The following is a 24,886-nucleotide window of genomic DNA, read 5'->3' on the forward strand; positions in this document are numbered from 1 at the left end:
TTGTGGACACTTAACCCCAAAAACTCAGAGGAAGAAAATATACAATCTCACAAAAGTTGCATATTCATTGTACTTCGGCTGCAAGATCGGCATTTGTTTAACAGTAGTTAACATTGAAAAATTCAGTGTACTGCATGTGGCTAGCAGTTAAACCAGATTAACATACCATCTATTTAGTACCACACTCAGGGAAGTGGAAAATGAAAAAGACCAGGGATAATTGTGCAGACAGATATGTAGTTCTCTGAGCAGTGCAGATAGGCTGCTAGGACAGTTCATGGTGGTTTTACACTGATGTATAGGAATTTTGCTAGTAGGGATAAGGAAGTGATTATCTCATTGTATAAGGTAATAGTTAAGCCGCATGTTAAACACTAGACATGTCTGAAGGCCTCATGTTAGATCATATGTGGATCTGCTCGAACAGGTGTAGAGAAGGGTAACTAGATTGGCGAGACAAACAAAGATGTGTTCTTACATCAGAGAGGCATCAAGAAAGGCTTCAATTCTGAAACTTGCAGCATCTAGAGACTCCATAAGCAAGGTGATCTGATTGAGGTGCTTAAGGCTTGGATTGAGTAAGCTCAATGCTGATGACATTCTTCCTCTTGCTCAGAGTACACATGTAAGTTTATAAATTCAAATTGAAGGATATTTGCAGAATATGTGTGGAAGTTTGCTTTCAGCCAGCAGGTAGTTGATTGTTTGGAAAAACTTCCATGTGTTGTGGAAGTGGGTAGTTTGAATAAATTCAAGGAAGAACTAGAGAAACTTTTTTTTTTTTTTTTTTTGATGCTGTAAGAATGTAAATGCTTGCTTTCTTGCATCATTTGTCAGTACTAATACTAATATGTTGTATGAAAGGCATTAACAGTTAGGAATTGATAATTCGATTTAAATATACTAAATCAATGAATTCCACATAGTTTGATAACAAGAATGAAAATATTTCCTACACCTAGATGGGTTCAGTTCAGTGGTGTGCAAACTGTGGGGTGTGACCCCAGAGGGGTCACGGGATAAATTAAAGGAGCCGCAGCAATTGTTAAATAAAATTATTTTTTGTGTAAATGGAAACCTTACTACTTGAATGAAGTCCGAGATATGAATGAACCCTACTGCCACTCTTTATTTTGTTAGGGTGGTTGCACGTGTGACACAGGTGGCATTCTTACTTATTGTCTGCATCAGGAATGCACCTTAATTTTCTCACTGGCTATGGACACACAGAAAGCAGCTGACTGTTGCAACTTCTCAGTATGCATTAATACTTCTCAGTACTACTCAATTGCTGAATGGTAATCCCCTTAGATTTTAACTCATGCTTTCTACAGTACAAATTCTCAAATTGCCCTATATTGTCTAAAGGCCTGAGGTGTGAATATGCTGTGGCACTAAAGATACGTTATATAGCAAGTTTGTTGCATATATGCTTTATTCTGCTTTGTAATTCGGTGCTTTCATGTCAACTTGGATGTGTTTTTCATTCTTCTGCTACTTTTTTATATTGCACGTTTCATTGTCATTATTGTTGTTTTTAAGAAGAAAAAAAAATTTATATTTTACCATGGACAGTTGGGTAATCAGAACAAAACGGCCGAGGAGTGACGACAATAATGTTGATACAGATACTTCAGAAACTAATAAGGTAAGAAATATATCATGTGAAAATTTGGATACCAACGTTATTTCAAGTTGTAGTGCAACCACCAATTTCTGGTAGAGAGCCATTGTATTCCAAATCAAAAGGAAGGAAAAAGAATAGAAAATATAAAGAGGAATGTATGAGGTATGGCTTCACTTACATTGTTGATGATGATGAGCAATGTCCTGTGTGCGTAATATGTTATGAAAAACTGGCTATTGAAAGCATGAAACCTAAATTAAAAAGGTACATGCATAAGAAACATCTAAAACTAATAGAATAAACTGAATCCTTTTTCAAAAGACTTGATGAAGCCATACAAGATCTGAAATCTTTCATGAAGAAGCATATGACAGCAATGATGATGTCCTGGTAAAGCTTTAAGAGCAGCTTTGGAAGTTTCTTATTTAATAGACAAAATTTGAAATTATATACTATTGCTGAATCTATGTTCTCCCTGCTGCAATAAAAATAATTTCAATTATGCATGGAGAAAAGTACAGCAATGATTTAAATAACATTCCTCTATCCAGAGACACAGTATCGTGGTGTATTACAGTTATTGCTGACAACGTAAAATTCAATTTATTAAATTGATTGAGAGAAAGTCCAATTTTTGCAATACAGTTAGATGAATCCAAGATATTTCCAACATTTTTCAACTTATTGTATATGTCAGATACTGCTATGAAGAAAATATTTTGTAGGATTTATTTTGCAAAGCTTTGGAAGGAAGAATGACAGGTGAGAAGATTTTTGATGTTATAAATATTTTATTTCAAACAAATAATCTTACTTGGAATAATTGCGTTGCGATTTGTACCGATGGTGTGGCTGCATTAACCGGAGAAAATATAGCTTAAAAGGCATGGTAAAAATAAATTGTTCCAACGATAGTTTTTAATCATTGCATTATACATAGGGAAGCACTAGTAGTTAAGGAAATGCAAACTGATTTGCACAAGTTTTGAAAGATGCAGTAAGTGAGATCAACTTTATTAAAAGTAGAAGCTTATAATGATATAAAGAGCTTGTAATAAAATTGGACCTGCTTATGAAATTTTTCTTTTATATACAAAAGTGAGGTGGTTATCCGGTGGTAAGGTGTTGCAACGTCTTTTTGACCTCAAACATGAAGTTTTGTTTTATCCGATAAAAATTAAAACCTTGTTCGATTGTTTATAAATCAAAAATGGCTTGGAAAACCTGGTTACCTTGTTGATATTATTATTATTGGCGCCTCCGTGGGCAGGAGCAGCAGCGCATAGCACACGCTTCCTGATTAGACCGGGGTTCAAGCCTGTGACCACCAGATATGGAGGATGTGGAAGGTCAGGAATGACCACCGCATATCCCCAGCCCGGATAAAGGGTGAGGGTTGGCGTCAGGAAGGGCATCCAGCTGTAAAAATTTCATGCCAAAACAGTAAAATGCTGACCTCATATAATAATGGGAAAAAAGCGAGGACAAAAAAAATATATATATATATATATATTATTATTAGCCATATGGTGCAAGGAAGCCTGAGGCATTTGCTACACCAGCCAGAAAAAAAACATTTCTGGGTTACCCTGAGAGAGAGAGAGAAGGTAATCACTAAGAAAGAGAAGAATGATGATATCCAACTCGGGACCCAGGATGTGCCAAGTCCGTACTCACCAGGTGTGACCCCCTGGGATGATATATATTTGAAAATCTTAAATGATTTAAATTTAACTCTTCAAGGACAGAAAGGGATTCTTATAGAGTTTTATTCTCTATTTGTGAATTAAATTCCACATTTAAACCTCTTTAATTTTCTGATATTTTAGAATGAGGGCATTCAAGATTTATCAATGTCCTTAGCTATATTATATATTACTCATAGTTTTTATTAGAGCATCAGAAATTCTCTTATAGGTCAGTCAGCTCAGACTCAGAATACAAATACAGTTCTTCATTGTGAAATTTGTGGCTTGACAGTAAACAGTTCTCAGCAGCTCCAAATGCATATTGAAGGTCAATATATTTTATCATTTTCTTAGTAACTGTCGTTTTTAATTTTCTAGTGGACATGCAAAAAAAAATTAACAAGAGCACACAGCACTCAATGATTTTAGGGAAAGAGGGCACACTTTAAAAATTTGTTTATTTTTGACAAATATATTGGATGTACATATGTATCTAATGTAGCACTGTACCTGAAGTTCACTTTATTTCCACTTTGGTACTCTGTACTGATGATGACTATTGATCATGTGAGTAATGTGTTTGGAAAACCGCTTCCAACTTCACATCCCTAGCTACAAGGAGATGAGCCATCAGAAGAGTGGAGGAAATCTTCCAGTGGCAGCAAGGTCTTAGCCTTGAAATAGGAGTCTCTCTCTCTCTCTCTCTCTCTCCTCTCTCTCTCCTCTCTCTCTCGTCTCTCTCTCTACTCTTCTCCTCTCTCTCTCTCTCTCTCTCTCTCTCTCTCTCTCTCTCTCTCTCTTCTCTTCTCTCTCTCTCTTCGTCTCTCTCTCTCTCTCGCTCTCCCTCTCACTCGACGGGACGCTGCGTGATGAGGAGTCGGAAGGGCATCGGTCGAGGATACTTTGTCCTTTAATGAGATAGAGCTTAGCTGATGTCCTAATGCTTGTTTCCTAGGCTGGCACTTTGTCCATGTCCATTCAGGAGATATTTCTGTCTCAAGTGCTGTTTTAGCGAAGCTGTGATTGGTCAGAGATTTCTGTTTTTTTCTCCAAGAACTTATATTGCTAACCTCTTTCAAAAGCTCCACTGAGGGTAGTCAAAGGAAATCTGATGTCTGTGTATTGGGGCAGCCCATTGAAATATGAGCCCAGTCTTTCAGGTCACCACAGTGATGTGCCCATGTCAGGGAAGCTTGGTGTCCACCAAACTCACTTGCAAACAGTTCTGCACTCTAAAGAGAGTGCAGAACCATCCTAGCACCTGAATCTTGATGTTTAGAGTGATGCCCAAAATATCAGCAGAAAGTTGTCTTCAAAGCTGAAAAGAGATTCAAAGGCATGCAGCGAGTGATTATCTGCAGAGCCAGAACAGAAATAGTCAGGCAATCCCTGGTATGTCAAGGAGCAGGGTAACCCTATGCAGATCTGAATTTGTTTTGAAAGTTGGCTTCTTGACCATAAAGGACCATGAGCCAGTCACCCATGTGGCAATAGGGATAAAAACATATTTGCAGAATATTTGAAGCATCTTGGAATTAACTCCCCAGTTTTGAGCTATTCTTAAAAACATGCTTGTGAATTTCCACAATAGTGCAAGGTACTTTGTTTTTGTGTGTGAAATTTAACAAGAGGTGGTCTAATTTAGGCTTGGTCTTGGATATAGACATTATGACGATGTTGGCACTTCCAATTTGAAAATTAGTAAGGACTTTGTCATTCTAGTTAAATCCTAAATTTGGCAATCCATGTATGTAATCTTATCTGTCTTGATAGTCTAATGATATACTTGTCTAGAAAGACACAAAGATAGATCCCTGAGGGAATCCTCTATTCTTATTACAGATTGGTACCTGGTCTTAATGGTAGTTCCCCTGTGGGTGAATTAGCTTGAATAATTTGGCAGAGTTGCAAGAAGCATTAAGCATCCCTTAGGTGACAGGTTGCTCACTGTTGGAGGATGAGTGTTATCGTCCACTAGTTGGAGCAGCCCATCAAAAGCATTCTCAGTACATCTGCTTGGCCAAAAGCCAAATTGTTTAGGCAACATCATATCCTAAAAACAATTAGCCTGTTCAGGGTTTTCCCAAGGAAAGAAAGAAGTATGACTTAACATTTGTTTAAGGTTTATGTGTAGTTTTATAAATAATCTTAAGGAGGATACACTTCCAAGAATTTGGGAAATTTACTAAAGAGGAGTGCAGGAATTGGTTTGGAGTGTGTTAAATTTTTTGACAGTTTCATCCTTAATGGGGTCTTCTTCTGGGGTAGTTGTTATTTTTAATTTTGGTAACAGTTTTGTCAACTTCAGTTTGGCTTAAATGAGGATGCTTCTGTTCAGTAGTCTTTCTGTTATTAGTGGTGAACATATTGTAATTTCTCCTCTACATGCAGTATAGTAATGTAAATTTCTCTTTTACTTGTGGGAAATGTGTAGCTGGAAAAACAAAGTAAATTTTAAAATTGTGTCTATTGAATTTGATATATTTAAATCAGTCTAAATAGATAAATTTGTGTAAGGTCCTTTTTTTTTTCTCCTTTGTTTCTTTGTGCATTGTACAATTAATTCCCTTCACAAAATGCAGCTGATCCACTATCTGTTAATGCAGTTTGAAGGGATTAATAAAATTAGAAAATAGTATGTTTAAAATGTAATTCTTTGAGTTTTACATAATACATAATATAAGCCAGTTTAGTTATTTTACATACCATAATATGCATTTTTAATGTTATTTTATTTAGTTATTATTATTTTATTTTCATTAATTATTATATATACAGGTGTAGGACCATTTATCTGGCTACCCAGTATCCGAGGGTTGCCGGATAGGGGGTTTTTTTCAGAATTCGGGTAGCCAGGCCTAAAATGCACAAAAAACACAAGAAGAAATGCAAGAAAATAAAATATGAATATTTATTGAGCTAAGTTGATTGATATCAATTACATGGCATCATCAGAAGAAATATCTTGACAGTTTTGGAAAGATGTAGTTGATGGGATAAACACACCAGATGTTGAAGGCATAGATGCGGTACATGTACCTGTAGAGTTTACTGTGGAAGCCAGTTTCTGAAATATATCCATTAAACTAAGTTGTTTTAGATATTTTGGTCTTTCTTTTATAAGCAATTCTTGAATTTTATAGACATTATGTGATGCTCTGTAGCAAAACTCCTCCATTCCATTCCACGAATCAGTTCTTCCGTAAGGCTTATCATTCTTTCAATACTGATTTTTTCTGCAACAGTATCATCATCATCCTCATCATCACTCTCGTTATGTTCATTTTCATTCATTATCATGTCACAGATTTCACTGTATGTTAATCTGAGGGTAACTGGAGCATCATTATCAATATGGAGGCCCTCTTCCACTGCATCATAATCCAACAGCTGTGCCTCAAGACATGACAAACCTTTAGCAAAGTTCATCAAGTCATTGACAGTTTTCTTCTCTCTGACACCTTAAGTCCAGTGAAATCATGTTCTTGTTCATGATCATCATCAAAGACTGATTCTTTCCATAAATTATGCCAATAATTTATGGAAAGAATCAGTTTTTAAGTGTCTTCATCAACCTTGTCCCAGGCTTTTGCAGCAATCCAGATTGCATCTTTGATATTAAAATCTTTTTGAAATATCTTTATTCCAAACCCTTGTTGCATTCTGTCCATGAATTCATTCTTACAGATTGCCTTGAATGACCTCAGTATCCCTTGATCCATTGGCTGGATCAAGGATGTACAGTTAGGTGGCAGATATATGGCAAACACATTATCTTGCTGTCACTGGGAAGCCCTGTAAATGTACAACGTGCTTTTGTCTCTGGTACAAAATGGTTTTCAAACCGATCAAGGATGATTGGTTTGGTAATCCACTTACTCCTTTGAAAGATCTTGGATTTTTGCTTTTACCAATAACAAGGAATTTCATTTTATGACTCCATAGCATTTGCACAATCTAAAAGTGTTATCCTTTCTTTTGAGTCTTTAAACCCACTGGGTGCTGATTCCTCTGGTGCAACAACAGTTTTTTCTAGGACAATATAAAGAAGTCTCGTCAGCATTATACACCTGCTCTGCAGTAAACTTGTTATCATCAATCAATTTTGCAAATTCACTCAAATATGCCTCTGCAGCATCGTAATCAGCTGATGCCTTTTCACCACACACTGCCAAAATACGAAGACCATTTCATTTCTTAAATTTTGCATACCAGCCTGACGTAGGCATAGCAACACCCTGATTCACACGGTGTTGCTATGTCTAACTTCTCATGGAAAAGTTTTGCCTGGGCCATGATAATAGAATGATTGAGATGGTATTTTTCACTTTGGCGTTGTCGGATCCATGCCATTAACACTTCGTCTATTTCTAAATTCTTTGTCTAGTGTAATGTCTTTCTGAGCTCCATTAACTTCGTAAATTACTATCACCATAAAATTTTAACAGTTTTTCTTTCTGTTTCATGAAATCGTAGATGGTGATGAATCACAAAAACTTGACTGATGCACCTTTGTCCAGACGTTTTAGTAACTCTACCTTATCCTTAATGTTTAGAGATGCACACTTCCTTTTGGTCTTGCCACCCAGAGGTTTCTCTGCAGGCCTTCTTGACATAATGATGATGGGTATAAGTGAACAGAGTTAAAAACTACTGTATTAAGAATTTTTAAAAATAACTTTTATAATAATATTCTTAGGACTTTTAAAGCAGTTTCTTTTTCTTTCAGTCATGTTGGATATTGCCAGTGCGTACATCGTCAGTCGGTTGTTTCCTAATAGCAGATGAATATTTTTAGTTCATATTATAGTTCTTAATTAAATGGGAAGCGATTGCAGATTCACAACTTCACAGACAACAAATTTTCTTTCAGTTATCTATAAAATAGTGTATAATGAAATTTCCATTTGGCAATCCCTTACAAGGTTGTGCCCTGGTTGTCCTGCCCTCACTGCAGCTCTGTATATACAGTATATGTATACACGACTAAGTTAATATAAAAGTTATTAAAAACACTAAGATTGTGAGCAAAAATAATGATAATAATAATACCAATAAATATATAATACAGATAAATATTTCACTTTATTGGTTTTTGGAACTTCCAGATAAATCATCCCACACTGTGTATATATATTTGTTAGCGTATGATTTCAGTGAGCCACCTCCCAACCTTCTTCCCTTTTAATAATCAATTTTAACCCAGTACTGGTAGCCATTCCATTTTGTAGCAAAAATGGTGGTGGGGCACCTGACATGTTCCCATTTTCTTAAATTTTGGGATTTTTGAATTCTGCTTGAAGAATGGCAGTATTTTGCTATTTTCTAATGGATTAAGTAGCGTGTGCTTAAGCGTATGTAATTTGTTAAGTTTTAAAAATATATTGAAATTTTTTTAAAACATGCAACCTTTTATTTTCAAAACAAAAATTAATTTTGCTAATAATTACAAAACAAACATATTATACATAAAATATAAACATTAAATATATTAAAAATTACAAATAAATTGTATATTCAATACTATTACAGGCCACTACCAGGCTTACGTAATACTTGACTTATGATGGAAATTCAACTTTACGTAAGTTTTTGCCAGCTGGTGCAAACTTAAAAAAATCGTAGAAATGTATTTTGCATCCCGTGGGAATAAATGGAGGTATCATGAAAATATTGTAATGCGAACCCAATAACACAGTTTTTTTTTTTGGTAATTTGTTCCAAGAAATGGAAGTTGAAATTTTCGCTATATAACTAAGTTATGGGCGCCTCCGTAGCCAGGTGGGCAGGAGCAGCAGTGCATAGCACACGCTTTTTGATTAGACCGGGGTTCGAGCCCGTGACCACCAAATACAGAGGATGCGGAAAGGTCAAGGAATGACCACTGCATATCTCCAGAGCAATATGGCCTCAGTTGCTAATGCTCCTAAAAAAAAACCAAATAACAATAAATAACAATAATTAAGTTATTTATCTCTCTATAAGGTCATTTTTATAATGGAAATTGCACTACACTTTCATTGTTATCATATGCTCCGCTATAAGAATCAATTTCAAATGGCTTTGTTGATATTTTTCTAAAACACATTGCTGGAGGTCACGACCATAAAACAATAAAAGCAATTTGCACTTTCCGGTTTATTGGGCTTTTCTGTTAGCGCAATCTATTATAAATGGGTAGTAAACTCAATCTTATTGCATTTGCGATAATACAGATAACTGGAATTTTGTGGGTTTTTACGTTATGGTGTTATGGTGAAATGAGTTCCCCTTCACTGAAATCTTACCAGTCATATAAAAAACATAAATAAATTTCCAGAATCTTCTCTTCATTCTTGTTTACTTATTGAAATGGTGAAGGGAAAGGGACCAACAGAAAGTGCAAGTGCTGGCAATGCTAGGAAAGAACAAAATTGATTTTAGAAATGAAGATGATTAATTAAGAAGTACAAAGCAGGACAAAGTTTGTCATCTGTTGCATGGAATTAGGTCTTGCTGCTTCAACAGTGAATACTATTTTAAGGGACAGTGCACATATAAAAGAACATGTTAAAGGATCAGTGCATTAAGACTAACAGTGATCACAAAACACCGTTCACGTGCTATATCAAAGATGGAAAAGCTATTAATAATATTGATTGAAAATCATATTCAGAAGCAGGTGCATCTGAGTCCAATGGCCATTCAAGCAAAAGTAACAAGTATTTATGAAGATATTAAGGATAAGTAAGGCGAAACCCAAGCCAAGTTTGTGGCAAGCAACAGGTGGTTTAATAGGTTCAAGCATCACTCTGGTTTCCAAAACATTAAAGTATGTGGTGAAGTCATTTTGTACACTTTTATAATTTTTCCTGCATGTAAGATAAAAAATTGAATAAATAATTCTATTTACATGTTCATCGAACATTTCTTTTTTGCTTCAATTAAATTGAATCAAATTTGTTTCAATCAAATTTGTGAGTGCTGCATAAGCATTTAGGGAAATTCTGACTTATGTAAAATTCCAAACTTACATAGAGTTCTGTGGAACACAACCTTACGTAAGTCTTGGAGGGGCTGTAGTTCCTTCTATTTGCACGTATGTTTTGAAATTTATTTCAAATTTGGCAGCCTTTATAGCAGCCATTTTGATATACCAGATTTTGTATTATCGTTATTATTGTTATTATTATTAGCTATATGGTGTAAGGAAGTCTGAGGTTTTTGCTGCATCAGCAAAAAAAAAAAAAAAAAAAAAAACCGCCAAATATCCCGAGTTAACCTGAGAGATTAGCATTAGTAGAGGCATATGATGCAAGAAAGCAAGCTTATACTGCATCTGCCAAAAAAAAAAAAAAAACCCCTTCCCATTGCTATGTTAGGGAAATACTAACCCATACAAATATTATACCTGCTTGTTGTTTGTTATTTGGTCTTTAGGAGCATTAGCAACTAAGGCCATATTGCTCCAGGGATATGCGGTGGTCATTCCCTGACCTTTCTGCATCCGCCGTATTTGGTGGTCATGAGCAGTGAGAGTGAGTGAGTGAGTCAAAAGTAGAAGGGAATCACCCAGAAAGAGAAGAATGATGATATCCAGCTTAGGACCCTGGTGTTCCAAGCCCATACACACCAGATGTGAGTCCCTGGGGTTCTTTATGTTATGAAATCAGTAAGCTTTCAGAAGCAACTAGGGAAGGTGGTAGATGTTTATTGACCCAGAAGAAGAAGAAATGCAAAAAAGTGACCTGCAAATTTAAACAAACGCGACTCCAGTGCTTGTCCGGTACCAGGCCATTCTTTATACAAAATCCTGACAGTTTCAGAAGTGGTGGTGTGGCACCTGACAGACTCTTGCACCCAATTTCTCTAGGAAAACTATAAGAAATTTTCAGAATTTTAATCATTGATTAATGGCTAATTTTTAAGGGGCATCTGTGAGATGCCTCGCTATCACCACCAGATTAAGGCGAAACTTTACCTGGATGCTGTCCCAAACATTCTTAATGCATTGTCTAGAAAGTTTCCGGAATATGCATACTGATTATAGAATAAATGCAATTTAAACAATATATAGGGATTCCTCTTGTCTGTAGTTTCCTTAGCGTTAATTTTAAAGCAGAACAATGACAGTTGTTTAGAATAAGCAACAGCTGTAATTGTTTAATGTAAATAATCACAGTTGCTATCTCTGGATTTATTGTGATTTGTATAATTTAAAATTGTTAAATATTATTTGAATCTTTATGCAGAATAAGTTGAATGTGTTATTTATTAATACTTTTATATTTTGCATTAATGAAATGAGTATTGGTTAAATGAAAAGTACCTAAATCTTGTTTTGTCTAAGTTTTTATGGTTTGAAAAAGTAAAAGAAAAAAAAACAAAAAAAAAACCTTAATTCCACAGGAATGTTAGAAAACTCATTTAGTTGTGTAATTGCATTATAATTTCTTTTTATTTAAATAATTTTTAGCTGCATGACTCATTAATTGAAACTGTTTTACAAGGTAATAAACATAAATTGCGTTGTCGAAAACTTCGTGTGGAATCTAGCCAGTTTACAAAACCTTCCTTTGGTGCTGGAGGAATTCATATTGCACAAGAAAATGGTATGCACATTTTTTATAATCATTGGAATCATTATTTAGCACATTAAATGAATTGTCTTTATACTAAGCTATATAAAGTACTCATGTTGTTAATTTATTAAATTGCTATAATAATTTATAAAGTGATACTGGTTTTGTGTATCCTGAGTAGCTTAATAAGAAATTCTGAAGGGGACAATTGTCTGGAATCAAGCCGTTGATGTGTCGTATATCATGTTCCATGCAACATGCACTTCTGTTACTGATGTACTCTCAGCTAATCAAAGGGTACGTTGAAGGGTGTGGTTTTTAAATTTGCATTTGCTTGCTGATCTAAAGATCTGACAGATCTAAAGGAATTTAATTTTCAAAAATTAATTAATGCATGTTTTTAATGTAGAACATGGATTTTTCACAGTTGTGGTCAGTAAGATTGAAAATATAGATTGGTATCAAAAAACAAATAATTTGGAATAATACAGTAGATTCTGGTTATTTGGGGCACCGGTTAATCGGGGCAGCCATTTATTTGGAGGAAATCTTAAAAAACAGAACCCAATCGAGAAAATAGCCAGGGTTTACTTCGCTTAATCGGGGCAGGAGACCGCAGCACTGGAGATTACCCTACGATTCGGTCAGATTTCTGGAGGTCACAACCATAAAACAATAAAAACAATTAGCAATCACCTGTATTTCTTTTCTGTTAGTGCAATCTGTCATAAATGGATAGTAAACTCGATCTTATTGAATTTGTGATAATACTGACAGCTGGAATTCTGTGGGTTATTATGGTGAAGTGTGTTTACATTTCATGGAATTTTCAATCATATAAAAAATTAATTTTCAGAATCTTCTCTTCATTCCTATTTTTAGAGCTTAACTTGTTACTCCGTTCTCACTTGCGCATATCATGTTACTTGCAATTTGTGTGTGCCGTGTTCTTTGTTATTGATTGCTTCTCTTTTTACTGTTTTAAATTTTAACCCCCACCCACACATCAGTGAACAGAAATGTCAACTAGTTAGTATGTACATATTACAGTACGTATTAATTATTCCGATTATCAGGTATCATTTAATTTTTTAATTGGTAAGGTAATAAAGGGTAAATTTGTGCTTGATATATCTTTACTTTTATAGCCTGTGGATAATATTCCTCCTATTTATGCTAATTAGAATCGCTGTTTAATAGAATTAAAATTCAATTCACAAACGTGATCACACTGACTGGCGCTTACTACACACTGTTTAGTGAACGGTACTTTACTATGGCAAGTCCATCGTAACGCGATTTGATTGTACAGTAAACCAATTGTAAAGCGGGAGTCCATTGTATTTTTAACTATTTACACGAAACTTCGGATAATTGGGGCAGCTTCTTAATCGGGCCAAAATGCACTAATACCGATGTGTCCAAATAACCGGAATCGACTGTGTGTATATATATATATATATTCCCCCCCTCCTCAAATTTTGACATTCACGCAGGAATTTAAAATTTTCTCATATTTCCCATGACTTGGTTATTGCTTTCCAGTCAATTAAACTTTCTTCAAAACCATTTCAAGAAACTGTCGCCTGTATTCGGTCTTGGTTTTTGGTATCATATCAACCTAATTCTTTTGTCAGTTCAGCCTCTTTGCCATTTAAGCCTCTAATGATGATGCTATGTAAACCTTATCATAAAAATAAGTAATTTTATAAAATCAAGACCACTCTTGTTTACCTCCCCCTTTATTTCTTTGTTAACAGTTGGGAGCAGATCCCGTGCTTTTCACACAGAGATCAGATAATTTTCTCTAAAGTAAAGTGATAAAAGTGTTTTTGAACTAAAGGTTTAATTTAGTAGTTATTTATAATACAAAATAAAATTTCATGCGAATTTTATTCAAGGTGAATGATGTTTGGTGGAGTTGAACATAAAATTACAAGGATGGAACAAGAATTTATTAACATGTATGGACATATGAAATTGTCTGCAATTCTGCATAGACACGAGAGGAGTGAGTATATGATGAGAGCCTTGTTGATCAATTCTGCCCTGGAGAGATTGTGCAAAGCTCACAGGATAGAATTTTTCTCAGTGTGGTGTGTGCTTGTTAACAGGAGAGATTGCTGCTACAAGGGTAGGATACACTTAAATAGAAAGGGTGCAAGAATATTTGCTGATGCTATCGAGGCAGTGTTAGGTGAGGGCTGGAAAAGTGCTAGCTTGTGGAGGTACACAGAATAATAGATTAACAATAGCATCAGGAAGAGATGAAAGTGATTCTTGCACTGCTTCTATTGAAATGAGCAGCAGCCGCCTTGAAAGCAGGGTGCTGCAGATTTCAAGGACTTGCTGGAGAATCATCATGGAACAAGTATATACATGGGCTGTGTTAGAGAAACAGTGTAGGGCCAGGTGCATGTATATTTGCATGTACACCAATGCTGGAAGCAGGGTAAATAAATTTGATGAATGTGAACTGCTGGTCGACATCAAATGAACATTATCACTTATTGGAATATCACAGACATGATGTCATATAGATATAAGGGATGCAATATTTGAATATGGAGAGTGCAATGTGTACAAAAAGGACAAACAGGATAGGAGGGGGTTTATCTTTTAGCTTAGAAGCACATAAAACCTACAGCAGTGCGTCCAGTTGACATTGGTTGCCAGTGCAAAGTTGAGTCAGTTTGGTGTGACATAAGCAGCAGGAAAGCAAAAATAAGAGTAAGAGTGTGTGTTATAGGCTTAATGACTCTGAAAAGTATAACAAACAGTAAATCTTAATGTCTTATAATGGGAGATTACGATTTGACCTTGTGGATTGGTCACTTACAGAGGCAAGCCTTTTATGAAATTTTCAGATGCTGTTTTCTACAGCAGCAGCATGACAGGGAGGAAACAAGAGGGCATTATGCTTGATCTGATTATCAGTAGTGATTATTCATGCATTAAGATTCTGCAGATGAAGATGCCACTAGGTAGCAGTGATCAGTGTACTGTGGGATTTAATTTAAGATGTAACTACCATCAAGGGTAATGGGAACAGTTTCTGCTTCTGTAAAGGTGACTTCAGTGATCTCAGATAGTTTTTAAATTCTATACAGTGGGACCAACTGATGATGTTACCAACAGCAAATTCTAAAGGAGAAGCATTCAATGCTTCCCCTTTAGAATTTGTTGGAAGTTGCTAGGCTTTTCATACCAACTAAGAAATACTGTTTAAGTTTTAGGCCTAAATGGATGTCAGATGAACTAATGAGAGACTCCTAGCAGAGAAGAAAAATGCATGTGATAAAAATATTAAACTTGAGGTGACACAGAAGCCTATTGTAGATATAAAGTAGTCTGTAATCAAGTTATAAAGGGGATTAGGCAAGCAGAGGTAGATTACGAGAAATCTATGGCAAAGGTTGCAAAGAAAACCAGCAAGGACTTCTTTACTTATGTAAACTCTAGAATGAGGTGGGGGATGAATCAAATTGGTTTACTTGGTATCAATGATTTGACTATTGATAATGCTGCTCAGGTTGCTGACAAACTGAATTGAATATTTTGCATTTGCATTCACACATGAGGAATTCTTTAGGGAAGTGGAGGCCAGAAGTTTATGAAACTCTAACAGGATGCTAAGTTATTTTGTAATACGTGAGAAGAAAGTGAAGAGAAATTGTTGAAGTTAAACATAAGAAAAGCACCTGGAGTGGATGGGATCTATCCAGTTATAATAAAGGAGGCAGCAAAGGATGTAAACAAATCCTTAGCCATAATTTTGAGAGCATCATTGGATTCAGGGGAGATCTCCACAAACTGGAGATGAGTGAATGTATTCCAATTCACAAAGGGGGATGAAAGGGTGACACAATTACAGACATGTTAGTTTAACTTCTTTTCCAGGGAAACTAATGGAGTCTCTAGTTAAAGAAGTAATGCAGAATCATCTAGACAAGACTGCAGTTATAGTTCAGAAACAGCATGGGTTTGTTTAAGGAGAAGTCTTGTCTTGCCAATTTGATTGGATATTATGATGTAGTCACAAAGACACAGAATGCAAAAAATAATTTTGATATCATATACAGTGGTACCTCGTGTCACAAACAAATCGGCCCACGAACACAATTTCCGAACAAATTTTGACTCGACCCGCTAACAATGCCTCGGCGCACGAACGCACAAACATGGCTTTGCCGCCAAGTTTTTGGCTTGCGAACAGCATCAGTTGTACTCAGGTTTGCGCGCTGCGAACATTGTTTGTCGTTGTGTCGTTCTTGATACAATTTTTTTTTTTACTTTTTGCATTAAATTAACCCTCATTATGGCTCCCAAGAAAGTGAAAAGTGTTAGTGACTGGTGTAAAGAAGCCTAAGCGTATTACAGTAGAAACGAAGAAGGAAATAATAACTAAACATGAGAATGGTGTTCGTGTTTCTGATCTCACCAAGCAGTACGACATGGCTAAATCTATGATCTGTACTATCTCAAAGAACAAAGATGCGCTAAAGACGGCTGATGTGGCTCAAGGAGTGACTATGTTAACGAAGCAAAGGTCTCAAGTGTTAGAAGAAGTAGAAAAATTATTGTTAGTTTGGATTAATGTAAAGCAGCTTGCTGGAGATAGTGTTAGCGAGGCCCTAATATGCGAGAAGGCTTTACTTTTGCACGGTGATTCAGTGGTGAAAACGCCGAATACAAGTGATGCTAGCGTTGACGAATTTAAAGCAAGTAGAGGCTGGTTCGAGAAGTTTTGTCGATGAACGGGAATTCATAGTGTTGTTAGGCTTGGAGAGGCAGCTAGTTCGGACAAAAAAGCAGCAGATGCCTATGGGGAGGAATTTGCAAACTTTATCAACTTTGAAGGTTATGTACCGCATCAAGTTTTTAATTGCGATGTAACGGGACTTTTTTGGGAAAAAAATGCCAAGAAGGGCCTACATAACCCAAGAGGAAAAGTCACTGCCTGGCCACAAACCAATGAAGGATAGGCTTAAACTTTTATTGTGCGCTAATGCAAGTGGGGATTGTAAGATTAAGCCTCTTTTAGTTTACCACTCTGAAAATTCGCACGCTTTTAAACGCAATAAAGTGCTAACGGGTGAACTTCCAGAGAGCGAATAGCAAGGCTTGGGTAACAAGATTACTTTTTATGGAGTGGTTGACTGAAGTTTTTACGCCAACTGTCAAGAAATACCTTGAGGAAAATAATTTGTCCCTTAAGTGTCTGCTGGTTATGGACAATGCTCCTGCCCATCCTCCAGGTATGGAAGAAGACCTTGATGTTGAATATGACTTCATAAAAGTCAGATTTCTGCCTCCTAACACCACTCCTCTCATCCAGCCCATGGACCAGTTGGTTTGGTTTTTTTTTTTAGGAGCATTAGCAACTAAGGCCATATTTCTCCGGGAATATGCAGTGGTCATTCCCTGACCTTTTCGCATCCTCCAGTGTTTGGTGGTGACGGGCTTGAGCCCCGGTCTAATCAAGAAGCATGTGCTACGCACTGCTGCTCCTTCCCACCTGGCTACGGAGGCGCCCCCATGAACCAGCAAGTAATTTCCAACTTCAAGAAGTTATATACAAAGGCTCTTTTTTCCAGGTGTTTCCATGTGACCAACGACACGGATTTGACCATGCGTGATTTTTCGAAGGATCACTTCCGTATCCTCCACTGCATAAACCTCATTGACAAGGCATGGAACAATGTCTCTAACCGCACGTTTCAATCTGCCTGGAGGAGACTAGCCAGGTTGTGTGCCTGATAGAGACTTCGAGGAGACGGATGTAACTCTAGTAAACGAGATTGTGACCATTGGCAAGAGTTTGAGCTTGGAGGTCATCGAGCAGGATGTGGTGGAGCTGGTGGAAGACCACAGACAAGAACTCAACACAGAAGAACTTGTTGAGTTGCAACGTGAACAGATGAAAGTTATGCAGGAGGAGCACTCAGGAGAGGATGAGGAAGAGGTGGTACATGTTTCAAGTGCTGAGATCAAAGAAATTTGTAGCAAGTGGAGTGAAGTGTAGGTTTCATTGAGAAGCATCACCCTAACAAAACTGTGATCAGCAGAGCAGTGGCGCCTCTGTAGCCAGGTGGGAAGGAGCAGCAGTGCGTAGCACATGCTTCTTGATTAGACTGGGGTTTGAGCCCGTCACCCCCCAAATACGGAGGATGCGGAAAGGTCAGGGAATGACCACCGCATATCCCGGAGCAATATGGCTTTAGTTGCTAATGTTCCTAAAAACCAAATAACAAACAAATAACAAGCAGAGCAGTGGACATTTTAAATGACGATGTGATGTCCCATTTTCGGAAAATTATCCAACAAAGAAAAAGACAATTGTCTCTGGATCGTTATCTTGTGAAAACACCAGCCACCGAGCCAGCAATCGAACTGCTTCCCAGGATACAAACAAGAGAAAAAACACCAGAAATGCCCGAGGTTATTATGGAATGGGACTCTTCTTCGAAGGAGTAGTCCTCCTCCTCCTCCTCCTCTACCATCTACCTGTGCCAGCAACTATCAACCACAAAGGTAAAGTTATACTGTATATTTTATATTATATATTTTTGCCACACATAAATCCTTAAAAAAGTCAAAAAAAAACAATGTTTCTGGAGCGGGCGAACGGATTAATTGGATTTGCATTAATTTCAATGGGGAAAATTGTTTCGGTTCGCGAACAGAGTCAAAGAACGAATTAAGTTTGTGACCCCGAGGTACCACTGTACTTGGATTTTAGGAAAGCTTTTGATACTGTTGCACATGGAAGACTACTGTACAAATTTGAGCAGTATGGCATTAAGGGCAAATTGCAGCTATAATATATTTATTTATTTAAATAAATTATCAGACCAACGAGAACTGTACAGCCGAACTGGGATCCGACATTAATATTGGGCTACTCCTTCGACGGCCCATCATGCAGAACGGATTTTGCATGAATGTTGCATGTTCAGGATCTGGATGGTGACTGAAAAAGTTCTGGTAAAGATCGACAAATGTACAGGCAAAGAGTCCTGAGTGATTCTTGGCCAAGGTCATCACCGGCATCTCCCGTGACTCACTGATCTGCATCTCCAGCCAATTGGTTTGAAGGTCCGTGCACGTAGTGCCTTCCTGGAATCCACCTAATGCTTCTCTTCTGATCCAAGTTTGATTGCACAGTTCCATAAAGTATCCTCATATTTTAACATTAACTCCTGGCTATTGCCGTGTAGGCTATTTATAATGGCAATTTGCTGTACTTTGCGTGCATTGTAAAAAGGAATTACCTGGGATTGGAGAAAATTTGATTATTTGCTCTTATCGTAATGAAAGTATCGCTTTCATATACTTTCATTGCAGCTCTTAGAGCGTACCAAAGACAAAAAACATTTCTGTCTTTGATACGCACTAAGAAGGATATGTTTCGAGAAGTATACTTAAACATATTAAATATATGCAGTAACGATAACTAATATAAAATAATACTAATACTTACTGGTACTAATACTAACAGTAGGTGGTAGATGGCTCTCATCAACCTGTGTAAAACCACCACTTTGGTTTTTGGAGGCTTGAAGTTGTGAAACCCGTGTTTAGTCTCCAGAGCAAGTTTCCGGCATCCCCCACCTTCTCCCTCAATTCATGCAGGGCACTACCAGTACGACTACTAACACTAATATAAAATAACACTAATAATATAATACTAATAGGCACTAATACTAACTCTAGCCGGTAGATGGCTCTCATCAACTGGTACAATACCACCATTTTGCTTATTGGAGGCTTGAATTGGTGAAACCCATGTTTAGTTCGTTGAGCAGAGTTTCCGGCTTCCCTCCCCCATACTTCTCCTTCAACCCATGCACGGTACTAAGTACTATAGGTTTTGATACCTTTTGTGTTTGGGGTTTTCATAAAAATATATATATATATATATATATACAGTAAACCCCCGCTATTCACGGTATCTGTATTCGCGGTTTCGCGTATTCAATCTAAAATGAAACCTAAAAAAAATGTGAATTTTAAAGTGCCATGAGCATTTTCTGCCATAAAAAAACATGGGCATGGCTAAAATTATCTTTCCCAGTCAAAACAGCGCTCAGTGGGTGGGGGAGAGGGGTGAAAAAATCACGGCGTGGATGTTTCTTGCTAAACCTTGTTCAGTATGTGTTATGCACTTGTTATGGAAGGTTTTGTCATTTGCTTTTAATTTGTATGCTTATAAATTGAATAAATTTATAAATTGATATGCTTACAAATGTGAAAAATCAACCGTTTTGCAGTGTAAAACAGACTTTTTCGAGTGTGTTAACGGAAGAAAGTGACTTTATTGTGGACAAGTTCTTTTTAACCCGTACAAAAATATGGCTACGAATAATAAGGGAAATGTGAAAAGATCAAAGAAGGTGATGACATTAGCGAATAAAATTGAGTTATTAGACAAAATTTATAATGGCGAAAGTGTCTCTTCAGTGGCAAAACATTATAAAATCAATGAATCAACGGTACGATCAATCAAAAATTCGGAAGGAAAAATCCGCCATAGTGTCCGTGAAAACGCGCTAATTGCTTCAAAAATTTGCTCTGTAACTCGTGATGTTAAATTAGAAAAAATGGAAAAGGCTTTAAATCTGTGGATAGAAGACCGAACTCAAAATCAAATTCCACTAAGTTCACTCATCATTCGTGAAAAGGCAAAACTCCTTTATCAACACTTTAGCGAAACTGATGATAGCACTGGCGGGATAAGTTTTTTAGCTAGCAAAGGCGCTTTTTTGAAAGATTTGTTTGAAATTTCTAATAAATATTACATTTAATATTAAATTGTTTCTTATTTTCATTTCAATGCCATATGCTTGCATTTCACTATGTACTGTCTATGTACATAGTCATATTATGAAGGTACATATAATATATACATAGACAAAATTTTAGACTAGTTTTTCTTATATATTTCATACTTTGGAACGGAACCCCTTTATCACTATGGGAGCCATAACTCAGTATTCGCGGCATTTCTCAGGAATGTAACCCCCATTAATAGCGGGGGTTTACTGTAAACAGTCGAACTTCCCTATAACGAATTCGATAAATCCAGCAAAAAAATTTGTTATAGAGAAATTTCGTTATACAGAGAATATCTTTTTTTATTAGAAATTGTTATCTAATTAGAAAATGAAAACGAATCTACATTTATTTTTAATGTATTTTATTTCAAAAACATACTTCTTTAAATTACATTTACACAGTTTTCGCCGGTATCACAAATTAATAAAAATCTGTAATTTTCGTTTGCACAATACAATTAAAAAATTGTCTGATTCTCAAAGAAAACCTCACATTTGTTCAGAGCATTAAAAACATTATCAGGAACATTTTCACAAAACTGTAGACCCATATGAATCGTTTTAAAAGCGTTAATCATTTCTTCGCGAGTTGGCTTTTCTACGGGTTGTTCTGATGCGTCTTCAGTGTCATTGTTAATTTCTTCGTGATCATGGTTGCATCTAGCACTGTTCAGCAGTATTTCATCTTCATTTGGATGTTCTGCTGTGATCTACATAAACATAACTATCCAGTGTTATTTCATTTTCGATGTTCCAGACGATTCTAATAATGTCCAAATTTTTTTCAGTTGTGAAAGGGGCAGTTCATTTTGTTCGTCCAGTTGTCGCTCGACTTCTTTATTCATTGCAAATCCCGCTTTCGAAAAACAATTTTGAATAGTGTATTCAGTGACATCGTTTGTCCAAATTTTTGCCAGTTCAGAGATGCAATCTCTAAGGTAATTGTAACCTCCATGTTTCTATTTTCTGATAAAGCATTGACAATCTTCATTATTGTTCTCTTTCGATAATGAAATTTAAAATTTTTAATAATGCCTTGGTCCATTGGCTGGAATTTTGATGTTACGTTTGGTGGTAAAAACAACAACTTCGCACTTTTAAGTTTGGCAGGATGTGCTGGACAGTTGACAGTTACCAACACAATTTTCCTTTTGTTATACGCTTGTCTAGTTTTAATATCCATTCTTCAAAAATATCACTTGTCATCCATACTTTTTTATTAAAGGTGTAGTCAACTTCCAAAGATTTTGTGCCTCTAAAACATCTTGGGTTTTTTGATATTCTCATGACTAAAAGTCTTAATTTTTCACTTCCTGTCATATTTGCTCCAACTAACACAGTGATTCTTTGCTTTGTTTTGTTTTCTGCCAAAACAGTTATCATCCTTAAAAGCAAGTGTTCTATTCGGTAAACATTTAAAGAATAAACCCATTTAATCAGCATTAAAAACATCCTTACGCTCATATTCTTCCAAAATCTTCTTTAAGGTATTGTTCCTCCAACTGTTGCAATCTTCTTCGCTTACATTAACACTTTCTCCACAAATAACCTTTTCCACAATTCTGTGGCGCTTCTTAAATTTATCTAGCCACCCAGTGCTCGCATTAAATTCTGTATTTGCACAGTCCCTTGGAATTTCATTCCAAGAGACTGTGCAAATTTCAGAGCTTGTTGCTTAATTATTAGGCCCGATATTGGTATATTCTTTTACATATCATTTGCACCTATTTTAGAACAGCTTTATCAACATCTTCGTATATATACCCAACTTAATTTGCTTCTTGTCTGCTCCTCCTCCTTCAATTGCATTTAAAATTGATTCTCGCTTTTTTAAAATTGTAGATAAACTGCTTGCAGGTATGCCACATTTCTCTGCAACATCTTTTTTTCTTAAAACCCTGGTCAATATCATAACAATCTTTGCTTTATCATTAATACTTAAACACTTTCTCATCGACATTGTTTCCGCAATTGTAAAAATTACTGGACTGCAGCTCTTGCCGATACATACACCGCAAACTTCGCTGCGCTGGCCTTATAGTGAATTGTTAGTACCGCCTACTCAATGACGTTCGCTTGCCAATTCAGCAGTGTCACGTGACCTTTCCTATCAATCACTTTAAAGAAATATACGACTTTGTGAATTTCTTTTATTCTGCTTTCATTCATATATACACAAAACAAAATTTATCATTAATATATGCTGTATGTTACTTTACAGAAAAAAAAATACAAGAGCAAATAGCCTATGTGATTGATGACAAATTGTTCTAAAAGAACGATATTAAAAAAAAAAAAAAAATTCCTGAAAACCATCTACTGGAACTCCAGTTAGTTGAGAACGGACATATCATATAATGATTGACAGGAAGGTCACGTGGTACAGTTGAGGTGAGAAGCGAAGGTCACTCAGTAGGCATTACTAAAAACCGACTATAGTAGCATTATATGTATTGCCACAGCAGCACGCTAAAGCTTTACCACAGCGAATTTAGTTTTCCCCTGAGCCAACATCAATTTACAAATCTATCCTATTTGTTGTAAAGTTTACGACCACTTTTAAGAAAACCCATTTTGTTTAATAACTGTAACAAAAATGAAACGAAGACCCTCGTACGGCATCAATGGCCACAAGTGTTCACTAAAAGGAGGATTATTTAATTCCACATGCTAATGCACAATTTCGGAAGGAAGGAGGCAGTATATTGAATACACCATGAATTGTCAAAGTAATAGAGCAAGCTTATCTGCGAAAAGATCTAAACCTCCCAAGCACTTCCTAATTCATTTCACAAATATACGTGGTCTCAATTCTAATCTCAACAATGTCCATTTCCACTTGCAGTCTGCCAAATCTCATGTACTTTTTCTGACAGAATCTCAGTTATCGGTTGATTCAAATACTGCTCATTTCAGATGCCCAAATTATTTGCTGTATGACTCCTTTCGCCTCAAAGGTGGTACTTGTGCATATGTCCGTTCCGATATTCCCTGTCAGAGATTTGGAAATTTAGAATCTCCTCTCTTTGATCTTCTCTGGCTTAAAATCTCTACCTCATTGTGTCAAATTCATCTGCTGTCTCTACCGTTCTCCCAACTCCACTAATCACTTGGAGCTCTTTAACTTCCTCTCTTTGCAACTTGGCTTTCTCCAGTCCAACTTTCCTAACAGTGAGGTAATTTTTCTTGGTGATTTTAATGTTCACAACTCCAGCTGGCTTCCATTTTGTAGTCACACCGACCCAGCTGGTCGAGATGCTGAGGCTTTTGCAATTACTAATGACCTTGCACAGATTGTTCATTTACCTACAAGAATACTGGATAATCATACAGCCAACACGCTTGATCTTTTTCTCACAAACAACCCGGTCGAAGTGAAGAGGTCCTTTAGCCACTTCAGATCACAACTTGGTGATTGTCTCTTCTCCAATGGAGCTTTTATCTGATGGCTATTCACCACCTTGTGTTGTTTGGCATTACAAGAATGCAAAATGGGATGACCTGCGAGATTTCTTTTCTTCTTTTCCTTGGTCGGATTACTGTTTTAAAACTTCTGATGTCACTGTTTGCTCAGATCGTGTCAGTGAAATTATTCTTGTAGGAATGGAATCCTTTATCCCACACACCAATTATAAAATCTCGTCCTTTATCTAAACCTTGGTTTTCCAATAGATGTGCTAAGGCTGTTCAAGAGAAGAATGTTGTATATCGTAATTGGCTTTTTTCTAATTCTTCAGTTTCATTTTCTGCCTACACCAAAGCTCGCAACATTTGTAAAGCAGTTATTAATCAATCCAAACTAGATTTTGAACAGGCTAAGAGTAGAAAACTTGCTTCTTGCCCTAATGGTAGCCGAGCATTCTGGTCTCTTGCTAAAGCTATTGGCCGTAACTTTTGCCCATCTCTGCTCCCACCTCTGTCCAAACCAGATGGTTCGGTTGTCACTTCAGCCAAGGATAAAGCTGACCTGCTAGCATCCCATTTTTCTTCCAACTCATGTATTAATTATCTTGGTAAAACACCTCCCATCATTCCCAACATGCTCCATTCAATGCCTCCTGCGGTCTTCCGCCAAAAGTATCTCAGAAGGATTTTGACGAATCTTGATGCTAAGAAAGCTCCAGGTCTCGATGGTATTTCTTCACTTGTTCTTAAAACCTGTGCTCTTTTTTG

At 36.5% G+C, this 24,886-nt stretch overlaps 1 protein-coding gene across 1 annotated transcript in view; it reads left to right on the forward strand.

Moving 5' to 3' along the window:
- Positions 1-24,886, forward strand: part of LOC150085474 (zinc finger protein 385B-like) — a 206,598-nt gene that overhangs the window by 113,128 nt on the left and 68,584 nt on the right. Inside the window, exons 5-6 of the mRNA XM_090373286.1 lie at positions 3,545-3,643; positions 11,805-11,906. Coding sequence (XP_090229412.1) covers positions 3,545-3,643; positions 11,805-11,906 — 201 coding nt within the window. The remainder of the gene's footprint in view (positions 1-3,544; positions 3,644-11,804; positions 11,907-24,886) is intronic.

The sequence above is a fragment of the Mastigoproctus giganteus genome, chromosome 5 (assembly GCF_048544385.1).
Source record: "Mastigoproctus giganteus isolate SK-2022 chromosome 5, ASM4854438v1, whole genome shotgun sequence".
NCBI lineage: Eukaryota > Metazoa > Arthropoda > Arachnida > Uropygi > Thelyphonidae > Mastigoproctus > Mastigoproctus giganteus.